The 23,618-nt window shown below is 40.2% G+C and overlaps 1 protein-coding gene across 1 annotated transcript in view; it reads right to left on the reverse strand.

The window, feature by feature from the left end:
• SAMHD1 (SAM and HD domain containing deoxynucleoside triphosphate triphosphohydrolase 1) overlaps positions 1 to 20,691 on the reverse strand; it is a 35,263-nt gene extending 14,572 nt beyond the window's left edge. Inside the window, exons 1-7 of the mRNA XM_034414080.3 lie at positions 18,349 to 20,691; positions 7,705 to 7,771; positions 6,254 to 6,332; positions 3,445 to 3,605; positions 2,632 to 2,747; positions 1,733 to 1,803; positions 208 to 363 (exon numbers count right to left, since the gene is read on the reverse strand). Of these exons, the coding sequence (XP_034269971.2) occupies positions 208 to 363; positions 1,733 to 1,803; positions 2,632 to 2,747; positions 3,445 to 3,605; positions 6,254 to 6,332; positions 7,705 to 7,771; positions 18,349 to 18,541 (843 nt within the window). The 5' untranslated portion in view covers positions 18,542 to 20,691. The remainder of the gene's footprint in view (positions 1 to 207; positions 364 to 1,732; positions 1,804 to 2,631; positions 2,748 to 3,444; positions 3,606 to 6,253; positions 6,333 to 7,704; positions 7,772 to 18,348) is intronic.
• Positions 20,692 to 23,618: the final 2,927 nt, after the last annotated feature.

The raw sequence follows: 23,618 nt of genomic DNA on the forward strand, positions 1-23,618 counted from the left end.
AACCTGGGCCTTTCTGGGTGCAACAGTTTGCTCTGCTATTGAACTCCTGCAATTTATAAATAAGTAAATAACAAAAAGTAATGACCTTGCTTTTTGCCCCTTTCCTCTTTTGATCCCAGTTCATTCTAGTGAACAACATTTCACAACATTTATCTAAATGCACAACATTTAGATAAGATCCAGGGAAATGAAAAAAATGGAACTCACCTCTTTGTCCCCCCTTTCCTCCTCAACAGGACTTGCTATCTGTTCTTTGATAAAATGTATGTCTTCATCAAGCTTGAGACCATACTGTTCCATGTCTGGTTTTAAGTTATTGGAATCAATTAAGTGTTCAAACATCTGAACGGAAGCCTGCTCATGCTGTAAATATAGATAGAGAGATGGATAAATGTTAAATCACCTTTTTAAAAAAGTATGGCATACATAGCCAGGGAAGTCTACAATGCTTTTTAATTCTGGCAGCTTACGATTACTACTTCATTTTGTTCACGCATGTGCGCTATCCATGGGTACACCACAAGGGGTGAACCCCAGCTGGCTAGCAGCGTTCAGGGAATATCGGGTCATCTAGGCTTTCTTCCACTGACTTTGCCTCACAACTGGGCAGGTCTGGCGCTGGTTCCCACTTCCACAAGTAATGCTGCTAGCTTTTCCCACTGGAGTGATTTCTATTTATCTACTGGCATTCTTTTTCATTCTCTTTCAAACTGCTAGGTGGGCAGGAGCTAGAGGCAAATGATGGGAGCTCACTCTGTCATATGGTGTCATGGGTTTGAACAGCCAGATTGATGACCATCTCTGGCTGATATATCCAGGGTTATTAAGCTGCTGCGCCACCGTGCTCCCTTATGTTAATCACAATATAAACTATCAATCAATCCAGCATAATTGATATTTATGGTTGCACATGAAAAAAAGCTAAAAACCCTTGTTTAAAATCTTCACAATGATTTAAATTTGGTTTAAATTTGGCTTATGAATCCCAGCTACTGAGATAATATGTCATAGTTTTAAGTTTGTATGTATTACAAATAGTATTTACAGTTACTGCAGTTATTGTTGCTTTTCTATCCATTCATGGAATAAGCAGAATAAGACATTTGTTCATACAGATAGTTGTCGACTTACGACAGACCGCTTTTGATCAGAGTTGACTTTTGCTGTCTTCAAAAGAGTGACTTTTCACTTTCAGAAACAGAAGGAAAGACAAAGACACTCTTATGAAGACCGCAAAATCCATATTCTTGACAGAGAGAAACACTGGTTTGAAAGAGGAATCAAAGAGGCCATCTATATTAAAAATTAAAAGCCCCCTCTCAACAGAGAGGGAGGGATGACACCACTTATCTCCTGTCTACAACACAGTCCTTTCAGCAGTCCCAAGAAGATTCCACACCGATTTGCATTCCGATTCAGGTGACTCTGAGGATACAGATAAACCCCCAACTGACCTCAAGGACTCTCAGAGAGCTAATGATCTATTCTCAGAGTGCTAATGACCAGATAACTGCAAAGAATATATATCCTTCCATTCCCCACCATTCAGTCAGAACTGAAGAAGCTTTTTGGATAAGAAGTGAAATGCTTTTAAGGAAAAAAACCCTCCAGGAAGTCCAGTTGCCTTTTGGAAAAGCACTTTTGGGACAACCATGACCTGGATGATTGAGAAGCTCCATGAGCATGTCTCACTTACAATACATATAAATTTAATAAATAAAATAATATCCACCTTCCATGTCAATCCTGGGCGAGCAAGTGGAATGAATCTTCCATCAAACATATGTGAAAATGGTCCATGGCCTAAAAGTAAAGATTATACAATTAAACTTTGGCAGAGTTAAGATATATTTGTATGTTTTTAAATGCTTACAGATATACTCAGATACACAGACAAATGTTCCTCAAATTATGGTATTGCTAAATCTATTACAGCCGAAGTATTCACTTATTGTTTATTGAACCTGAGTTGGTCATTTTTTAATCCCCCCCCCTCTCTCTCTCTGATTAACAATTATACTAGAATTTTAGCCCCAAACTGGGCTAAACAAAATAAATTATTTGGGACTGAAAAGCTCCAATCAGCAACAGCAGAAATATACTCCTATAGATGTTATACTTGAGAGGATTAGCCTTGTGACCTTCTATCTCTCTCATAGGATTTGGAATGGACTGTCACCCTGCCTAGATTACTTCTATGTGCCCCCTGTCACATTCCATTGGTTGACAAACATTCAATTAACACATCTCTACAGCAGGTAAGAGTCAAAATAATGAATTCTAGTTGAGGCATTTCATAATTAAATTGACTTTTGTAATCCCTTTGTACCACCTTAGACACTTTAAGCTCAGCAACTACATTTTAAATACTGACACAGTTTATATCAAATTAGTATCTATTTATTCTTTTGTATAGAAATTGGCTCACCTGTCTCATGTTTAATGCAATATTTTACAATTCTACCCTACTCCTTTTCCAGAAGTATGAAATCTGTATTTTTCTATCTCAGGGCTACATTTGATCAAGTTAATGCAGAAGTTAACATCGTTGTTAAAACTGTCACAAGAAATAGTTTGGAATGGTATAATATGTTTATAAACATAATACTTATTAACAAAGAACTTGCTTACCCAAGTCATGACAAAGTCCAGCAATTTGAACACAGAGAATATCCCTCTGATCAATATTCAATTCAGGTTGTCGTTCTTGCAATGCCTGCACCAAACGGCCTGCGAGATGACTAACGCTTTTCCAAAAAGGGAAGAAATTAAATTTTCTATGTCTTGATTTATAAACAAAACGGGAATTTAAATTATTAATGCAATGCAATTATGAACTGGGCTATAAGGCTTATTTAAATTCTGAATTTCAATATTATATAGTAGAGAATGTTTCATGTTACTGATCTTTGTTTTGAACAAAATGAAATGCGAAATTTAATGTGAAACAAGAAAGAATATTTTTTTTTTCATTTTTAAAGGAAGAAAATAATATATGCATATTCTTGCCTGTATTTTACAGTATATACACTATGTAGAGGCCAGTTTTCTTTAGCTCAAGCAGAAATTCAGAAAAGTATTCCTCTTTCTCCTGTTTATTTTTTGCATGGAACATGGAAACCCTACAATATAGAGATTCACTCTACACAAAGCCCAGTTTTACCAATGGTATTCAACATAATAAAATGCATTATATTCAAGATAATGGCTACATAAACCAAGTAGTCTTTCTTTTCATCTACAATTATTAGTGGTGATTCCCAAAGTTTAAGAAAAAATATTATGTATTGTAAATTTTAAGTGTATCTAAATATGCGGCATCATAAAGCAAATTTTAAGTATAAAAATCTCCCTCAATGAAAAACATATAGCAGGAACTGGCTGTTTTAAAAAATTCAGTAGAATCATTTTACTTATACAAAAGCAAGTAACAGTACTCCTTACCCAAGAGAATGTTCAAAGCGATTGTGTGATGCTCCTGGGAAAACATAGTAAGTGCCACCCAACTGTTTAATATATCGTAGACGCTGAAATTGAGGTGTGTCAATGATGCGAACAAGAAGAGGATGCATTTCAATATGACCATGGATTGGATCATTAAATACCTGGAAAAAGCAAAACAAAATTTTAAAATATCAGTTAATCTATGATGAATAATATTTTGATCAAGAATAAACATTGTCTTTTCTAATTCTAAAAAATTAAGATAAACACAGGATAATGAAAAGCCTGACTCACAAATAATGAAAAGCCCAAACTGGGACAAATTAACCATACATAAACAAAAAACAAAAGTTGAAAACCCTAGGCCAGGGGTCAGCAACCTACAGCTCTGGAGCCACATGTGGCTCTTTGGGCCCTCTGCTGTGGCTCCCTGTCGGGTGATCCCACCACTGGCTGGCCCCGCCCCTTGCCCTCCCCTCCCAGTCACTCCTCGCCTGGCCTGAGAAGGTAAGGGCAACGGCGGGGGATGGAGAAGCGGCCAGGGCAGAGACGGACAGATACAGAGAGAGAGAGGGGAGACACACACACACACACACACACACACACATATATATAGAGAGAGAGAGGGAGAGAGGAGGGAGAGAGGGAGGGAGGGGAGAGAAAGATATGTCAAAAGGATTTTGTGGTTCCCGGTGTTTTTTAACAACTGGTTCTCTGTCCTAATGACCGGCTAGGTAGGCATGGCTGGGGGGGGGTATCATGTGACCGGTGGAAGAGAGTGACATCAAGTTGGCCATGCCCACCCAGGTTTTGTGGCTCCCAGTGTTTTTTTTTTCCTGTGGGAAACGGGTCCAAATGGCTCTTTGAGTATTTAAGGTTGCAGACCCCTGCCCTAGGCTAATGATTTAAATACTTGCTACTATCTTTTTTCTGCCATTCCCAGAACTACTATAGAAGGTTACTCTCTTACCATCTTCAGCAGATTTGGGGCAAATAAAGTCTGCAGAGAAAGGACGATTTTTTTAAAAAGTTATCTGTTCCAAAAATATTATGAAAGTTCTTATGGAATGGATGGACCCTGTTGTTGTTATTTTTTAAAAGCAGGGAATTTTAACTTTCCAGATTCCCAGTTTTATCAATCGGCTAATCTAAGCTTCCATTTCTTTATATAATTTAAGTAATTCTCAAAATAATATGGTCATACTTAGAAAGTTAATGTTTGTCCCCATTCGTATCCTGCCAAGAACTTGCTTCCGATTTTACACAAAAAATCTGTTGCCCCACTTTCTTGTGTTAGCGGTCACAAGACATATTTGGATGCTGCTGGGAAAGCTTAAACCAGGTCTCAATTATGAGGAGAAGTTGACACTTTAACATAACTCTAGTTTGAGTAATAAGTGCTTATTTTCCTGCAATAATCTTCCCTGTGTTCAAAGTTACATATATGATTAAATACCTGATTTTCTGCTTAACTTTGTTCTGGTTATATAGGATTTTTTGCTTTGTTTATTGTAACAATTGATTTATTATGTGCTATCAGGTCAATGTTGACTTTTAGTGACCATATATTTTTTCCAAGGCACTCTGTCTTCAGCTTAGTCCTTTAAGTCTTCCAATGGTAAACTCTTGCCGCTGGTTATCTTCCTTTCCTTTTTCTTTCCATCCTTCCCAGCATTGTAGAGAGAGAGCTAGGTCCTCCCATAACGTGTCTGAAGCATGACTTAAATCTGATCATTTGTGTCTCAAATGAGTACTCTGGGTTGATTTCTTTGATAACCCATTTGTAGGGTTATCATGTATAAAGTAGGAGGCTATATGTTTTCCAAGCAAATATATCAAATTAATGAAATAACTACTTGTTATGCTAGTTGTTAGACTACACTAAATTAAATGTTCAAGTGCACACAGAAGCATAGAAAAAATTAGCATATCCAGTTGATGAGCATCCGTGAAAGACAATTTCAACATTTATTTTTATCATTTTAAGATTACAGTTAAATTAACAAAAAGTATATATATTTTTGTGCTGGAATCCATATAACCTTTCAGAAAGAATGTAATGGGGATTCAGCTAAATATTGGAGATGTGTAATTCAAAATACATCATTGGTTCATATGATCCCATCCCGTTCATGTCAGATTAAAAGTTAAAAAGATTAGCTGGTAAAATCACTGTTGCCTGGGGAATGCCCAGTTGGGGGCCCTTTCATGTCCCCGTTAATGTGCCAACCGAACTGGTACCTATCTATCTATTCACAATTGCTCACTTTCAAACTACTAGGTTGGCTGGAGGTGAAATGACACAACAGCACTCGGGTCTCAAACTAATTGTCAACCCAGAGTCCTAAGCACCAAGTCCTGTGGTTCATATGATATGGCCTTTTGTTATTGTGACTTCCTTTTAAACAACTGTTATTTCACTTATTAATTTTGTTTTAAAGTTCATTGAATTTTATAGACACTAATGTTTTGAATTATATAAAAATGATTTGGAAATTAATGGAGGACAGAAAAAAGACCAGGTGGTTTAACAATTGTAAAACGACATCTAAACAAACATGAAAATGAAAGCATGTCTATTCTCTACCACTTAGACAATGTCTAAAGACTTCAGTTATATTCTAACAAGCATTTTATGGCCAGGAGAGCCAATTCCAGGTCTATTAAATTAGAAATTTGGACTGAATTGTAGCTTGTTTCCCAACGGTAAATAAACTGACTTAAGTATTAAAATAATATAGCATTACAGCAAGACTAATTTTGTTTGGTACATTCCTTTTTCAACATAAATAAGAAAGTGTTTGTTCACCTTTGTTATTTCAGTGTAACTTTGACTTTGTGCCAGTTTGCGCACACAGATTAGCAGCTTCTGTTTCACTCCTACAGCACTGAAAATGAAGCATATAATATGACTTAAATAATAATTCAATATTTTATTTAGTAATGAAATTAATATGGAAGCTAAATTAACTGCTACTAAAGACATGAATTTTTACAGAAGTTTTTAGCAAAATACCTTCTGCCAGAAAGCGATGTTGATAAAGCACTCGTTTTTAAAGGATAACGTCATGAAGAAAAAATACATTTATTCCTATTCTAAAAGAAATGTTAAATTTACATTTCCACATTAATTTTATTTATAAGAACATATACATATTTCATTTTCTCTTTTTACTCTGAGCAATGTTCTGCACAGTGTAACTATAAAATGGTATGCATACTATATCCTCATTTGCATTCTGCAAGCAAAGCAGTATCCATTGTTGGGATGCTATGTGGCAGTGTTGATTCAAAGATGTATGGCACCCCTAAACCACAATGACAAAAGCAAGAGACCTTTGGCAGAAGTCAAAAGCTTCTTAGTGTGACTTGGTGCTGACTCTCCAAGGGAAACAGGCAAGTCCCTCAGAGCAAGTCTCTAAGAGACTCAGAGAGGCTGAAAAGACCCGCATAACTTTGATTGGGTAACAGTTCTTATCACAAAGGATACAGAAATAAGTATCCTTTTTGAAATAAGAAATAAGGTTACAGGGGTCAAGGGAAACAAACAACAGGGTGCAGGAAACAGAAACGGGATGTATAATTAGAAAATATAGAGGAACACAGTAAGAATATAAATAGCATTAAAAGGACAAAACAAAATAAGATAATAAGATTATAAAAATATAAAGTTATTTAAAAATAAGACATTACTAGCAATAAAAGGTCACACAATGCTGTATCATCAGGGATAAACTTTATTTTGTTATTCACCAACAAAAGTTACTTATGGTATATCTTTGTTATAATAAAAACTTTTTTGTTCAAAAGACAGATGCGAGTGTATTGTCTGAGTTTGTAATATCCATGAAATTATACAGCATGTACCAGAGAAACTTGTCACAATGTATACAGTGGTACTCCAGATTTGTCATTTTGGATAAATGATTTGTGAATTAGCTCTCTATCAACACAATGGGAAGACAAATTTATATTTTGTGGGGGGCAGGGTATAAGCAAAGTTTAAAAATAGAGGTTGTTAAATGTTTGGTATGTATTATGTTTGTTTATTTTTTCCTGTATTTTTCCTTTTTTATATCTTCCATTTTTTCTGTGTACCAAAGCAATATAAAAGAATCTTCCTAAAAAACAGCATCTGAAAATGAAAGTCACTTAAATATATTATAGTATTTAGGCAAACAACAACAACCAAAGGGCTATGCAAGTACAGAAGACATAACATTCTTATAATTTCAATTTGAATAGATAAAAGTTGCTTACCAAATTCCCATTTTTTCAAGATGAGAGTCAGTGAGATATGGTACAGTTGAACCAGTTATTTTATGTTCTAGGGAGTTAAATACATAAATGTTAACATTTCTTTCTGAAATTGTCACTTTGAAATTATTTGGCAGGTTACAATTAATCTGAATACAGGAGTACAATTCATGAATAATATATACATTAATAAACCTGAAAGAGAAGCCATGAAAATATAGTGTATGAAGAGGCTACTAATCAGTGGTGAAATCTAAATTTTTTTCCTACCGGTTCTGTGGGCATGGCTTGGTGGGCGGGGTTTGGTGGGCAGGTCATGTGACTGGGTGGGCATGGCTATGTAACCATGTGACTGGGGGATCAAAAGACAGAAACTCACTAAGAATGTCCTGTTGGTGTAGGGTTGAACTAGATCAGGGGTCTCCAACCTTTTGGACCTCAGGGACCACCAAACTCATAATTTTAAATCCCGTGGACCACTGGGGAGGGAGGCTCAGCTGCCTTTCGGGCCTACTTGTCTGCTTATGTGAGGCCTTCAGGTGGGAGGCCCGAGAGAAAGTGCTTGCTCCAGGCACACAGCCTGGAAACCTCTTTTGTGTTTTTTCTCTCAAGAAGCTTGGTCAATCTAAGTGAAGGAAAACGAAGACAGGCAGACTGACGGTGGCTTGCTGATGTTGGTGGGAAAGTCTCCCCTGCAGGCCAGTGCACCCGGGTGGAGGAGCTGCTCCGGGATGATCAAAGGGCCAGTCCTATGACTACCACAGCTCTGGAATATGGGACCGGGCCATGGTGGGGCTGGAAATTTCCACCATAGGGGGTGGCACGTGCAATGTGCAACTTTGCAGGTGGTGCAACATGCAAAAAGGAACGCAGCCGTTGCTGGCTGCAAGGAGATAATGGTGCTGTTACCGGGGGGAGGGGCAAGAGGGCTGAAATGGCGGTGGCGATGGCTGGAAGGTGCGGGAGTGAAGTGCTACTTGTATTTGCATGGTATCAGCATTCCACCTTCACCATGGTATATTTGTGCCAGCTGGTGGCACCAAGGCAGCCCTTGTCTCCTGCCACTTGGGGCTCAGAGTGGTAAACCGCATCCAGGAAGCACTACAGCTTTTTCCCATTTTATCATTTCTTCCCTACATTACAGTACACTATTCATAACTGTCCTATTTTAAATTTAATCAGCATCAACCTAGAATCTTAACCGGTGCATCATTATTATTTTTTGCACAACATACGGTAATCAAGGCAATGCAGCAAAGAAAGCAAAGCTAACAAATCTCAGTTCCCCCGCTTCATGCTAAATTTTTTAAAATAATTTCTACTCATTCCCATTTTAAATGTATAGGCATATTCATGCCTGGGATTTATTCACCAATCCAATACAGAGAGAAGTCTTTAAAGCCCGGTGTTTCTAAATCTTCATTTTTAAATCGCACAGGCAAATAAAAGCAGGCTGGAAGCAAATGGAGGACTTGGAAAAGTAATGGTTGGGGAAAAAAATAAATGAGAAAAACGGAGATGTCCGGAAAGGAACGGCCGAATAATAATTTTAAAAAATCACAATCAAAGGGGATTTGGGCAGCTAACGCTGGAAAAGCCAGCTTTGGAAAGTGCCAGCTGGGTACAAAAAGAGGAAGGGGTCTTTTTTTCCCCAGAAAGAGCCACAGGGAAAGAAAGGGAAAGAGCCAGTCGGCTTTGCATGGAAAAGTCAGGCAAAGATACCTCAAAGATATCTCCAGGAGGAGGAGGAGGAGGAGGAGGTTTCCGCTGGAACCACTTCTTCCTTTTCTTCCCAGCCGTAGCCACCCAACCTCTGAAGATCCAGTATTTCCACCTCATCCAAAAGGTAGGTTGGGGGCAGAAGGATGGAAGAAATGGCGAGGGCTTTGTGGGGTTCCCCTGATAGATGATGGCTTGAAGTAGATGAAGGGCTTGGCTTGGCATACGAGAGCCGGTGCTGGGCTCAACTCCCAGCTGGAGGGGAGCTGCTGCGGGGGACTGATGAGGGGGGGCTTGGGGCTCAAAGCCCTTAGGGCTTGGAGCAGTAAACCATGTCCAGGAAGCACTACAGCTGAGAGAAGCAGCCAGAGTCAACCCTGGCTTTACTGTCCATTGCAGATGCTAGATTGGCCCCCTGCAAACTCTTGTCTCTCGAGGAGCCTGGCCAAAGTTTCCCGTGCCGCTTCAGCGAGCGCTCCTTGAGATGAGAGTTTGCAGGGGGCTGATCTAGTGTCTGCAATGGACAGCAAAGCCAGGGTTGAAACCGGCTGCTTCTCTCTGCTAACAGGCGCCCAAGCTAATTGCCTGAAGGACCCCATCCTGTCTCTGAGAGTCAAAGCGCTGAAGCGCAAGCAGTGAAGGAAACCTTAGTTGGGCTCGAGAGAAATGCAACAATTTCTCTGCGGACCACCAAAATTTTCTCATGGACCACCAGTGGTCTGTGAACCACTGGTTGGTGACCACTGGACTAGTTGACCTCCAGGTCCCTACCAGCCCTGGATTATCCTCTGAGGTTGCGTCTAGTGCCAGGTTTGTAGTCCTTCCTTCCTCTCCTCTTTCCTTCTTTCCTTCCCTCCTTCCCTCCCTTTTTTCTCTCTCTCTTTCAAAAACGCACCCCCCACCCCGTTTTTTGCCTACACTCTGTTTTTGGCCTAGCAGGCTTCAGGGAACCCCACCCCCATAAAAAAAGGTTCCGACGATCGTGCACCTCGGAGCCTTATTTTTTACCTTTTAAAAGTGTTTTTTTTTTTACTACCGGCTCGGGCGAATAAGTAGTAAAAATATGCTTTAAAAAAGAAAAAAAGGCTCCAATGATCGCGTGGCACAGCTGTGATTGTCAGAGCCTTTTTTTTTCTTTTTTAACACATTTTTTTACTACCTATTCGCCTAAGCCAGTAGTAAAAAAATGCCTAAAAAGTTTTTTAAAAAAAGTTCCGATGATCAGCTGAGTGATGTCAGAACTTTTTCTTTCTTTTTTTTTACTTTTTAAAGCATTTTTAACTGCCAGTTCTGGCATGTACCCCTGCATGTGCAGAGGGTACAAAACATTACTTCCTGGTTAAAACCAGGAAGTAATGACAACCAGGCGGGTGGGTGGAGCCTCGCACCAGGATTGCTACCGGTTCTCCGAACTACCTGCCAGGATTGCTACCGGATCGGGCGATCTGGTCTGAACCGGGAGCATTTCATCCCTACTACTAATCCAAGTTAGTAGTTTATTGAGAGTCAGGCAACATAAACATTTAATAATTATAATTAAAGGCATAGATATCCTGTGAATTAATCCTTCATATTACTGTAATAAAGTGATTCTTCTTGTTCCCTAAATATAGAAAAATCTGAATATTACATTTATCCTGGAATAAATTAGCATAACCAGAAGACTTCCAATATACATTTCAAAACTTCCCTGTGGATACAGGAAGTTACACAATAAAGAACGTGGATCTTGCCAGTGCCCTGAAGATTTGCTAATTGCATGGTAGTTTGATCTTGCTTACTTACTGAGCAGAGCAAGCAATTCTATGCCAGACTGTCAAGTATCACAGCGTTCTAGCTTGAACCCAATTCACAAAGCTTATTGGGCACACCCTCTAACATTACTAGAGGGGAAACAGCAATCCCAGAAGGCTGTATCAGAGCAGATCAGATCAGTATCAGAGCAGATCATGCTTACTATGAAACAGGGAATCCAAGTGAATATATAACAATATATTCTTTCTATCCCATGTAGTATAATTGTAACATGTTTCTACATATTAATCTCCTTTGCAATGATCTTGTTTTTTGCTGATTTCACGGACAAGTCCATGCAGATTTTTTGACAGTAGAGAAGTAAGTTTTCCATTTCCTTCTTCTGAAATGTTGACCTGCCAGTTATTAAGGATTTTTTATGTAGTATTGTTGTTAGTTGCAAAGTCATGTCCGACCCATCGCGACCCCATGGATAACGTTCCTCCAGGCCTTCCTGTCCTCTACCATCCTCTGGAGTCCATTTAAGCTCATGCCTACTGCTTTAGTGACTCCATCCAGCACCTCATTCTGTCGTCCCCTTCTTCTTTTGCCCTCAATCTTTCCCAGCATTAGGCTCTTCTCCAGTGAGTCCTTCCTTCTCATTAGTTGGCCAAAATATTTGAGTTTCATCTTCAGGATCTGGCCTTCTAAAGAGTAGTCAGGGTTGATCTCCTCTAGGACTGACCGGTTTGATTGCCTTGCAGTCCAAGGGACTTGCAGTATTACTAATACATAGTATTAGGATATTTTATTAGAGGATTACTGCCAGATCTGCCACAAACTTAAACCTCTAAATGCAAATGATCCTTGGCTCCATTTGTTGAGAAAGGTATAGTGTTATTTCAAGTGCATTGCAGTAGTGCATAGCCAGAACTGAGAATCAGGTGCCAAAATCTCTAGTCCAACTTTTCCCTCCCTTAACTACCTTCCATTGCTGACCCCTACGCGACCAGTAAGGTTCAAGCAGGCCTGTCCAAGCGCAGAATGGTATGCAGCTGGTATGCCAGGTGACCTTGAAGCAGAATCTCCAAGAGATACAGCATTCACTTTTGTTTTCCCCTTTATTTCACCACTTCCCATAGTTCATGGCAGTATGTTACAATATAGTAGGGAAGCACAAGCAAGCATTAAGGTGGCAGCTGACAATTACACTTTTATTAAGATTCTGAAACCACGTCTCACTTTGTTTTCTAAGACAGGGGTTTCCAACCTTGGCAACTTTAAGACTTGTGGACTTCAACTCCTAGAATTCTTCAGCCAGCAAAGGAACTCTGGGAGCTGAAGTCCACAAGTCTTAAAGTTGCAAAGGTTGGAGACCCCTGTTCTAAGATATTGTTGGCCTTTTTACTTTTCACAAACCTTGAAGATAGCTTGCCCAAAGAAATGAGATAAGGAATGCATTCCAAGGATAGCTTTACTTTAGATAAAAGCATTTTTACCAGCCCTGATAATGTTATCTAGATTGGGTAATGTCTACAAGAAAACAAGCAAGCTCAGAGAGCCGAGAAGCCCGCACATAATTTTGAATTATGTTCTGGTAATTCATTTCTACAGTCACAGTTCTAAGACAGTAATAATAAGATTGCCTGTATGTAAGCTAAGCTGGACATCAGTTTTAAATTTAATATATCATCTGTGTCTTGTAGGATTAGGCTACAAAAAATCAATAATAGCCCAAACTCACCCAGTGAAGAACCTCACAGCAAACAACCTGAGTTCTAACTGCCTAATCCATTTACCTAAAAGCTCTTTATACTGTAACCTAAGAAGATAATTCACAGGAAGATAGAGAAAGCAACATCATTGCCAGGTGATTTCAATTCAAATATTATTCAGACATTAGCAATGATCAATTAAGAATTGGCTGTACCAGCATTAGGAGATAAATGAAGTGATTGCTTCTGGAGGTGGGGGTGAGTTCCACAGGCAGGACTAGAAGCAGTCTAGAGCCATTTCTTCATCAATGATTTAAAGCCTCAGCCAACAATTGCTACACTGATGTAACCATAACAAAAGCAGGCCTGATATTGCTGTTACTTGCCCGAGGGCAATATAAACCAAAAGTCAGGACATCATCCAACAGGAAACAAGGTGAGTAACTGAAACACTAATTTCATAAAATTCATTTTAAATAATCAGTATTGGAAAAAAATTGCCTTTTTATCATGATAGAACCTATGTTTTGGATAGAGTTAATGGTGGTTTAAGATAAGATGTTGGGATACAATCTGATTGCTACAAATCTTGGATTAAACCAACAGCACACCATTTTAATTCATTCTAAAAGATGTGCTGCTTAGGTCCCTAGATGACAATGTTTAAGAGAAGGGACCTAGTGTGTACCCACTCTATTTTACCTAGAAATATGGGCAGATACCCTCAAAAGAGGGGATCCATAAGTAGTCTAAGCCCATGAAATTTAGGGCTTTAAAGGTGACAATCACCATCAGGCAAAGAAACTGGAGCCATTGCACCTCATATTTCATCACCTCAATGGAGATGAAACATGAGCAAAATGTGAGGCATCTAGAACTGCAAATACTACCACATTCTGGACCAGTTGTAGTTTCTAGATGATCTTCAAAGGCAGTCCCATGTAGAGCCACTGCAGTAATTCATCTAGGAAATGACCAGGATTTGAGTGACTGTGAGCAAAGTATCCCAGTCCAGGAATGACTGCAATTGGTGCATGAGATGGATTTGTCTAAAGGCCTCCATAGCCATGATTATCACTTGTCTCACAAGCAGAATTTTCAAATCCATGAGTAGCCCCAAATTGTGTGTCAGCTGTTTCTGGTGGATATAATTATAATATATAAATTCTGTGATGAAAACTTAAGAGTCTTTACTTATCAACTGTAAACCATTTTACTCTCCATAAATCAACTCGATTTAAATCATAATTTTTAAAGAGCAACTGTCATCTCTGCTACTCCTTTGACTCACTGTTGACTCACCGAGTCCCAGTGTTGCAGAATATATAGCACCATGCTACATAACTAAGCTCCATTTCATGCTGAATAAACTAAATTATGTATCTTAAACAGAAAACTATCTTACGATAGATTTTTACCCCAAAAGTTTTTTAAAATAAATTCGATAAAAATAAAAAAAAAATTCCGATTTAAATCAAAAAAATCTGATTTTTTTAAAAAAATCATTGATTTTTATCCACCCTGACGGTAACCTTGTTGCTGGTATCCTTACAATTTATACTGACTGTTTCCTAATATGATTTGATTGCTTATTTGTTCCCTATGACTATTATTAAGTGTTGTACCTTATGATTCTTGATGAATGTATCTTTTCTTTTATGTACACTGAGAGCGTATGCACCAAGACAAATTCCTTGTATGTCCAATCACACTTGGCTAATAAAGAATTCTATTCTATTCTATTCTATTCTATTCTATTCTATTCTATTCTATTCTATTCTATTCTATTCTACTCTACTCTACTCTACTCTACTCTACTCTACTCTACTCTACTCTACTCCACTCCACTCCACTCCACTCCACTCCACTCCACTCCACTCCACTCCACTCCACTCTACTCTACTCTACTCTACTCCACTCCACTCCACTCCACTCCACTCCACTCCATTCCATTCCATTCCATTCCATTACGGCGAGATCTGGCCATGAATGGCGTGAATGAGTTTTTAATGTTTAATGTTTAATTTTTAAATGTTTTTTTATAATTATTTTTTAAAATGTATTGTGAGCTGCCCTGAGTCTTCAGAGAGGGGCAGCATATAAATTGAATTAATTAAATTAAATTCCATTCCAGCTTGGCAAGAATCAAAATGACATATGCCTGGACTCAGTAGTCCCAACAATCCAGAGCCACTTGCTAGGGCTGAGTTGAAACTCGCTCTTTCCCATCCAAACCCTAGTAGCTGGCAGGTACTGGGCCAAAAGCAGGACAGTATCTCTTAGCCAGCAAGGAACAGAGATGTATAATTAGGTATCCTCAGCATACTGATACTGCACCTGTGACATTAGACTGAAGCTGCCATAACTAAAGATAAAACAGGTGCAAAAGCAGAGAAGACAAAAGCCAGGAATCTTATCTAAAAGATTCCTTCAGGGAAGTAGATAAGAAATAAAGTCATTAAGAAAACAAAGGAAAGCTGTCACTTGAACCAGTCAAAGGAAGTTGGGCCTGAGCCATGAAAAAAGATACAATCCCAACAAAGCAAGAACTTTGGGGAATAAAAAGAGATCCTAGCCTATCCCTAGTGTCTTCTTTGGATTCAGACTTGGCAGAAGGACATGTGCTTTATCTATTGCAGTTATATCTATCTGGAAAACCCACTTAGGAAGCAAGGGAGCCTTGCAAGATCTGCATGTAACACACTGCAATATCAGATGACCTCTCCTGGTCTCTTGAGATGATATATATCACTGCTTCCTTCAAGGCCGGCAGCACCAGCTGTTTCCATGATAGGGCATTACTTATCACATGGACCCAGCTGTGAGTCATCTCTCAAGAGGCCTCATTATTTTATTTTTTATTACATTTTTTAATCCCAACTAAGGGTGGTAATTCAAGTTATCTCATTCAACAATAAAGCTAGTGGAGATGACAGTATTCCAGCTGAGCTATTCAAAATCTTAAATGACGATGCAGTAAAAGTGCTACACTCAATTTGCAAGAAAATTTGGAAAATTCAACAGTGGCCACAGGATTGGAAAAGGTCAGTTTACATTCCAATTCCAAAGAAAGGCAATGCCAAAGAATGTTCAAACTATCGCACCATTGCACTCATTTCACATGCTAGTAAAGTTATGCTTAAAATCCTACAAGCTAGGCTCCAGCAGTATGTGGATCGAGAACTACCAGAAGTACAGGCAGGATTTCAAAGAGGCAGAAGAACTAGAAATCAAATTGCCAACATACGCTGGATCATGGAGAAAGCTAGGGAGTTCCAGAAAAACATCTACTTTTGCTTCATTGACTATGCTAAAGCCTTTGATTGTGTCAATCATAACAAATTATGGCAAGTTCTTAAAGAGATGGGAGTACTAGACCATCTTGTCTCTTGAGAAACCTATATGCGGGTCAAGAAGCAACAGTGAGAACTGGACACAGAACCACTGATTGGTCCAAAATTGGGAAAGGAGTCTGGCAAGGCTGTATACTGTCGCCCTGCCTATCTATCTATCTATCTATCTATCTATCTATCTATCTATCTATCTATCTATCTATCTATCATCTATTTATTTATTTATTTATTTATTTATTTATTTATTATTTATTATTTATTTATTATTTATTAAAATTTATATGCCGCCCTTCTCCGAAGGACTCGGGGCGGCTCACACAAATAAAACAACAATAACACCTAAAACCAATATGAAAATTAAAATCCCCAAAATTAAAATCTCATAGTTGATCAGGGAGTTTGCTGGAACAACCATGTCTTCAGGCCAGCGCAGAAAGTGCAGAGATCGGGAACTGTCCGGAGCTCGGTGGGTAACCCAGAGATCATTCACCAGGGCGACCAATGCCGTTTCCGTGCTGTGGCCACGCCTGAAACCCGATTGGTACGGGTCTAGGTAATCAGCTTCCTCCAGGAATTGTGGGAGTTGGTAAGCCACCACGGTCTCAACAACCTTCGCTACAAAGCAAAGGATGGAGACAGGATGAAAGTTGTTTAAGGAGGCCGGATCCAGGGCTGGCTTCTTGAGGGGACGAACCACTGCCTCCTTGAGTATGGCAGGGAAGACCCCATCCCTCAACTTATACTTATGCATATAAATTAAAGTTATCCCTTTAACTTATATGCAGGTCACATCATGAGAAAGGCAGGGCTAGATGAATCAAAAGTTGGAATTAAGATTGCTGGGAGAAATATCAACAACCTCAGATATGCAATCATATTACTTTAATGGCAAAAAGCGAAGAGGAACTACAGAGCCTCTTGATCCGGGTGAAGAAGGAGAATGCAAAAGTTGGCTTGAAACTCAACATTAAGAAAACTAAAATCATAGCATCTGGCCCTCTCAATTCCTGGCAAATAGATGGGGAAGAAATGGAAGTAGTGACAGATTTTATTTTCCTGGGCTCCAAGATCCCGCAGATGGGGACTGCAGCCAAGAAATTAAAAGACGCTTGCTCCTGGGGAGGAAAGCTATGGCAAATCTAGACAGCATTTTAAAAAGCAGAGACATCACCCTGCCAACAAAAGTGTGTATAGTCAAAGCTATGGTTTTCCCAGTTGCAATGTATGGCTGTGAAAGTTGGACCATAAGAAAGGCTGAGCACCAAAGAATTGAGGCCTTTGAACTATGGTGCTGGAGAAGACTCCTGCGAGTCCCTTGGATTGCAAGGTGATCAAACCTGTCAGTCCTAGAGATCAACCCTGACTGCTCTTTAGAAGGCCAGATCCTGAAGATGAAACTCAAATACTTTGGCCATCTAATGAGAAGGAAGGACTCACTGGAGAAGAGCCTAATGCTGGGAAAGATTGAGGGCAAAAGAAGAAGGGGACGACAGAGAATGAGGTGCTGGATGGAGTCACTAAAGCAGTAGGCGTGAGCTTAAATGGACTCCAGAGGATGGTAGAGGACAGGAAGGCCTGGAGCAAGGATCTCCAAACTTGGCGACTTTAAGACTTGTGGATTTCAACTCCCAGAATTCCCCGGCTGGGAGTTGAAGTCCACAAGTCTTAAAATTGCCAAGTTTGGGGACCCCTGGCTGGAGGAACGTTGTCCATGGGATCGCGATGGGTCAGACACGAGTTCGCAACTAACAACAACATAGGATGGTGATTCAAGCTGTCCCATTCACGGCTGATGAAGCCAAACACAGGAGGAAAAGGATGCGGCCAGTGTGGCTAGGAGCAGGTGGGGGGGGGGGACCCTTTGATTCCGAGATTATTATTTTTTGCACTAGAAAAAGCGCCATTGCCCTCTCTCTAGACCACCCAGCGTGAAAATAAACCTGCCCCTTGTTCCCGGGCAATGACGGCCATCACTTTTGGAGCGCCCTGCCCCAAACGAAAGTCTTCGGAAAAGAACCCCTTTTCGATTCTAGTCTCTTTCTGCAAATGCCCGGCAACCGCCCACAGCAATACTAGGTGGCGGCTCCTTTAATAAGCCTTTCCCGCGGCCCGGCCCTCCCGCGCACCTCGAAAGCATTGCAGCTCCGCAGCTTCCAAGCCCTGAGTCTGAAGGAAGGCGCACAGCTGCTCCGTATCCCAGGACCGAGGATGGAGGCTAACGGAACCCGCCAAATCCGCAGCGGGAACGCCGCGCTTTTGAGGCGTCTGGAAGCCATCGGGCGAGCTGGTGGGCCGGGCCCGTTTAAGGGCGTTCGACATTGCGCTGCAGCACTGATGAGGAGAAGGGCGAGCAAGCTGCTATCCTTCGCTTGCGCGGGATCCGGATCCGCCCCGTTGCTGCCTCACGTTACCACCGGCGAGTCGGCGGAGGGAGGGAGCCACGTGACTGTTGCTGGCTTCCCCGGGTCGGGAGGGGCGACCACGAAGGGAGACTTTTGCGCGCCTGAGCCGCGCTGCAGACTCAACCTGCCACGTTAACAATAGCTGGAAACGCGTGGGAAGAAGAGCCTTGAAACCTCGACCCGCCAATGGACCCATCCACCCCCACGTTGATATTTTTGGCTTCCCCGCCCCTTTTCGGAGAAATGAGCAGTGGCTCAAGCTGGTGGCTATGTTCGCCTTTCTATTCAGGGTGGTTGGGACAAAGGGGACATCTCTACCCAGGCTCCGAGGTTTAAATCGGCCTGCTTGTCGTCTGTTCCGTGTTTTCAAATGAAAAGGCAATAATCCTTTTTTTAAAAGATAGTCGTTGAAGTAGTTACAAATGTAATAACTAACGACAGCACGTGCTATGTGGTTCCATGTTGTAATCTCCCTTCCTAATGTTGGAAGAAACTTCCTTCTAGGTTCTGCTCCAAGTGGGGAAACAGACACTGGAAACATGGAGACTGCTTGGAAAGATGGTTTAATGGTGGACAGGATCACATGGCTTGAGTTCCTGAACAGAAAAAGGGCAGATACAGTAAATCCTCGGGTTTTTATGCTCTCTCTGGCTTTGAACTTCCTGGGGCCCAGAAAGAGTATCCTGATTGGTTGTCAGACTCCCAGGGGGTGGGGGTCTTAGCTAGCCTTGCTGGCTGATGGTCACATGTGCTTCCCAGGTTACATGCTTCCCAGGTCACGTGTGGTGAGTTTCGGTTGCTAGATGGGGCCCATTGTGTTAATTTCTGTTGCTATTGTGTTGCAAATGTCCTTTGACAAAGGATTGGGTTTCTGCCTCTGTCCCATTAACAAACGGTGGGGGGCAGGAAGGTGGGAGCTGCTTCTCCCAGGGAACATGCTTCTCCCAGGGAAATATAATATTCTGCCTTTTTCATATTTCCTAAAATATTTCACTCTTCCAGGAGAGGGGTGGGTGCTAACTTCCTACACTAACTCTCCAGAATGGATCTGGTAGCTTCCATTCTCTGCGTTTCTCTCCATGCAAAAAAATGTCTCGGCCACCTCCCCTCTTCAGACATGAGTGTGTGCCTTGGAGTTAGTGTTGATGCCTGGTGACCATGCAATATTTTCTTGCCAAGATTTAAAAAGTGGTTTGCCATTGCCCGCCTCCTAGAGCTAAGAAGAGAGAGTGACTAGTCCAAAGTCACCCAGCTGGCTTTGGCAGGATTAGTCACCTGGTTTCTAGTTTGATCTGGTAACAATTACACCAAACTGGCTATTATTCTCAAACGTGAGCCTTTCCAAAGTAATGTCAAATAAAACTGCAGGGAATGCACTTTTCTTTTCCCACGATTTGTCTCATCCTTAGATGATCCATTTTGTCCAAATATTAAGAGAAAAGGAACATAGGCAGGACATTGTTGTGAAGGGAAACAATAATAAGGATATAATAAATAATGCTAGGATATGATATACTGGTATACTAGATTCTGTAACCATTAGGTTCTTGTAATACACATATGCCTTTGTATTTGTATCACATATATTATGCCTTTATATTTGTATCCCCTGTAACAAACATATTCTGTTATTAGGCCTGTAATGTATCTGGTATTTGTCAAACATATGTCCCTGCCATTTGACCTGAACCCATATTAATCTTCTCCCTGTTTTTTTCTTGTGCCATCTAAGAGCATGGTACTATCTCAGTCTTAATTTATGTTGATCTGGATAGACTGCTACTTTCCAGGGCCAGGGGGCCTAAGTGGCCAATTGAGTAAACAAAGAAATGCTCAAGATGACTAATTGGGAAGTTTCTATTCCCCCTTGCAGGGCAACAAGGAATCCACGGGCCTGGATTGGGAGGCCAGAGTTGGGTACTAAGCTGACGTCTCTGAGGGTATAAAAGGACGCCATACCTTCCCCAAGGTGTGGCTATCTCCTCGCATGCATTGTATCTGTATGTTCTGGATATAGTTCCACCCGGTATTTTGTTTTTGGCCATAAATAAAATCTGTTTTTTTTGCAAGCCTCATCTTGAGTCTCTCTCTTTGGCATTCTGGTGACTCAAGTGTATTTTGGAACCTTACAGTTGGAAGAAATATCCATCTGGGTTCAGTTCCAAGTGGGGAAAAAGACACTGAAAACATGGAGACTGCTCGGAAAGATAGCTTAATGGTGGACAGGATCACATGGTTCGAGTTCCTGAACAGAAAAGGGGCAAGATGCTGAGCGTGCCTTGGTTTTATGCCCTCTGAGCTTTGAACTTCTTGGGGCATAGGAAGAGTATCCTGATTGATTGTCAGACTCCTAGGGGGTGGGGGTCTTAGCTAGCCTTGCTGGCTGAAGTAATCTTCCCAGATGCCATGTGGTGAGTTTCTGTTGCTAGATGGGTCCTATTGTGTTGCAGTTGATGGTCCATTGACAAAGGTGGGGGAGGATTGGGTTTCTGCCTCTGGCCCATTGACAAAGGGGGGAAGGCAGGAAAGTGGGGGCTGCTTTGTCTTTAAAACATGTTTCTCCATTTCTTATCCAGGAAAATACATTCTGCCTTTTTAATATTTCCTAAAACAGTTCATTCTTCTAGGAAAGGGGTGGGTGCTAACTTCCTACAATATGAACTGAATTACCATTTTTACTGGAGCTGCTTTCTTGCAAGCTTATAAATTATAATTCTCCAACGTACAGGCACACACACCCTTCCAATTTAGTACAATTAAAGTCATAAAGAAAATCTTATATCCCAAATCAAAATATTTCCCTTTTTCTTTTTATATTATTCACTTCCTCATCCCCATGTCTTGGCAGGTAGTTAACTTGCTTTATCTCTGAAACTAATTATGCTTGGGCCTGCTTACTTCTTGGATGGAAAAATGCCAAGAGCTGAAGGATGGATTAGAAAATAATTTTAAAAACCTTCTTGAAATAAACTACTTCTGCAGATTGCCATAAAAACTGAATGATTTTACCAAACACAGAGCTCGATTTCAGGACATTTTACAGCATTTTCAAAAAAAATCCTTCCTTCCTTGAGTAATATCTGGAATATTACAAAATAAACTGCAAAATACATGTGCAAATACTGAGTTCTTAAAAATCCTTCCTAAGGAAAAAGATAAGTAAAGCAAGAGACAGGAAGAAAACAAAAACAAATTAAAGACAGATTGGTACTGTAGTTTTAGATCACATGGAATTTGCTGTGTTTTAAAGGACAAACATTTTGTGGCCAAACTACTCCATGATCAATTGTTGCTTGAAATTCTTGGTTTTATTATGTCTGTACTTGTTTCTCAAAGTGATGGAAAGGCTAAAATCTTCCTCCCCTCACATCTTTATATTAGAAAGCTAAAATTTAGAAGTGTGTAAGCCTTGTAAAAAAAGGGGGGAGGATGTGGTGACTGAGTGGCTAAGACGCTGAGCTTGTCGATCGAAAGGTCGGCAGTTCAGCAGTTCGAATCCCTAGTGCCACGTAACGGGGTGAGCTCCCATTACTTGTCCGAGCTTCTGCCCAACCTAGCAGTTTGAAAGCACGTAAAAAATGCAAATAAAAAAAATAGGGACCCTCTTTGGTGGGAAGGTAACAGTGTTCTGTACGCCTTTGGCATTTAGTCATGCTGGCCACATGACCACGGAGATGTCTTCAGACAGTGCTGGCTCTTCGGCTTTGAAACAGAGCACCGCCCCTAGTCAGGAATGAGTACCGCCCCCTAGAGTCAGGAACAACTAGCACATATGTGCGAGGGGAACCTTTATCTTGATACTTAGTAACTTGCTAGTGTGAAAGGGTCAAGAATGCTTGCTCAAGTGAAACTCCAGACATATCATTGGGCAAGGCAACAGCTTGGGAAAGGAGGAATTTAGGGACAATGTACTAATTAAAGTATAATGTACTAATTCTTACTGGAAATTAGGGACAAATGTGCTGATTGCTGCTACACAGTGCTGATATTACTAAGCAATATTGGCTGAACTCAGGTAACATGGACAAACTGGAGTGATCCCTATGTCATTTTTCTCCGCAGAATAAAATATTTTGTAATCTCCACCTCAGAGCTTGTTTTCATTGGCATTGCAAATTGGGCAAACCAGTTTTCTGGTTTTACCAAAGTCTCTATCACCATTGTTGTCATCTATTATTCATGTCCACTGTCTGTATTTTGAAATTTAGGGTGGGAAATTGAGCTGTTTGGAATGGAGAAAAACTCTGGCTAATGTGAAACAAATGGAAATGGAAGATAGTGAAAAAGAAAATAAGACTCAGAGTATTAAGAATCCAATTCAACAACTCTGAACTACATATATTCCTAACCATTGTAAATGGAAGAGTGTAAGAGAAGATGGAAAGCAGAGCAACTAATAAGAGGCATGAAGTAAAAAAATAACTGAATACGGTATATAGCCTGATACATACAAGCACTGAATAAAATAAGAAATTACTGTTCTGTAGTGTGGACCAGCAACTATTAATCTTTTTGAGAACCAAATTTTGTATAGATAAAAATGAATTTGGATGTAGAATATGATTTGTTTTAAAGATCTATATTAATATTTAATTATACTTGGAAATTTTAAATTAAGTATATTCATTACCAGTTATATAGGACTACTTGTCAATCTTGATATTCCTTGAATTCTGATATGTTCATGTGCATCAAGAACAGAACTGAGCTGTTTAAAAGTTAATAACAATAAACTCAAAAGCACAAATAACTTGATAGATGACAATCATGATGCAGTGAAGGTTCTTATATGTACTGCAAATTTTCCTGTGTGTGTACACATACATACATACATTATACATATCATATGGGAACACTCGTATGGAGAACTTACACTCTGGAGGCCTTGTTTTAGTTGTTTGAATGGTAATGAAAATTCTGGAGATAAGGCAAAAACTGGAGGAAAGGGAATCCAATCCAATCCAAAAGAGATCATAAAACATTTCAAACATATC

This window comes from Pantherophis guttatus, chromosome 3, assembly GCF_059756535.1.
Source record: "Pantherophis guttatus breed Tessera chromosome 3, ASM5975653v1, whole genome shotgun sequence".
NCBI classification, from domain to species: Eukaryota; Metazoa; Chordata; class Lepidosauria; order Squamata; family Colubridae; genus Pantherophis; species Pantherophis guttatus.